The sequence below is a fragment of the Galeopterus variegatus genome, unplaced genomic scaffold (assembly GCF_000696425.1).
Source record: "Galeopterus variegatus unplaced genomic scaffold, G_variegatus-3.0.2 Scaffold25121, whole genome shotgun sequence".
NCBI lineage: Eukaryota > Metazoa > Chordata > Mammalia > Dermoptera > Cynocephalidae > Galeopterus > Galeopterus variegatus.
In genome coordinates this window covers 8,489-9,469 of record NW_007751232.1, presented here as the reverse complement: position 1 = coordinate 9,469, position 981 = coordinate 8,489, and the positions used below count along the sequence as shown (strand labels likewise).

Sequence of the window (981 nt, the reverse complement as noted above, 5' to 3'; positions counted from 1 at the left end):
CGCGGCCTAACGGGCAGACGAAGCCGCTGCCCGCGCTGAAGCTGGCGCTCGAGTACATCGTGCCCTGCATGAACAGGCACGGCATCTGCGTGGTGGACGACTTCCTGGGCAAGGAGACCGGGCAGCAGATCGGCGACGAGGTGCGCGCCCTGCACGACACCGGCAAGTTCACGGACGGCCAGCTGGTCAGCCAGAAGAGCGACTCGTCCAGGGACATCCGGGGCGACCAGATCACCTGGATCGAGGGCAAGGAGCCCGGCTGCGAGACCATCGGGCTGCTCATGAGCAGCATGGACGACCTGATCCGCCACTGCAACGGCAAGCTGGGCAACTACAAGATCAACGGCCGCACCAAGGTGAGCGCGGGGACCCCGCCGGGGCCGGGGCTGCCGCTTTCAAGGGCGCCGCAGAAGGGCGCGTCTGCAGCGAGCACTGGGCCGAGGAACCCCCGTTCAGGAAGGGCTTGGCGGCTTCCCCACCCCTGCCCCCCACGGCTCTTGTCCCTGTCCCTCCTGTTTTGGAACCCACTGCACGACTGGGAAAGAAAAATCATTTCCGTTTCCAGGTCTCTCGGTGCAGGCAGGTGACATTTTTAGCACAGGTTTCCTCTGTTTGCTTTGTTAGTGTCATCCCTTTGTTGGAGAAGAACCGTTCTGTAGTTTCCTGGGAAAAAAACAAAAAAACAAACCAAACGCTGTCTTGGAGCAGGAGGGCTCATTTTACAGCTTGGTTTGCTGAGATCTTTTTGTTTCCTCTCTGCTGCTGCAGTTTTCCCAGCCGATTGTGCAGTTCCTACCTATTGTAGTCCCTCTCTGTTCTCTGCCCATGGCGAGCAGGAGACTGTCTTAATCTTGTCTTTGTATCCAGCCCGTCCCAGGCCACCCTGCTCCACCATCCATGTCTGATTTGGGGAGTCTGGAGAAATTGTCTTGGGAGAGAAATTATCTTGGGAGAAATTGTCATGTTTGTCTTTTTTTTTTT

At 57.5% G+C, this 981-nt stretch overlaps 1 protein-coding gene across 1 annotated transcript; it reads left to right on the top strand.

The window, feature by feature from the left end:
- Positions 1 to 5: 5 nt before the first annotated feature.
- Positions 6 to 356, top strand: LOC103583637 (egl nine homolog 1; the record flags this gene model as incomplete). Its single annotated transcript, XM_008564898.1, has 1 exon — positions 6 to 356. A coding segment is annotated over one exon (351 nt), but the record flags the coding sequence as incomplete, so codon positions are not given.
- Positions 357 to 981: the final 625 nt, after the last annotated feature.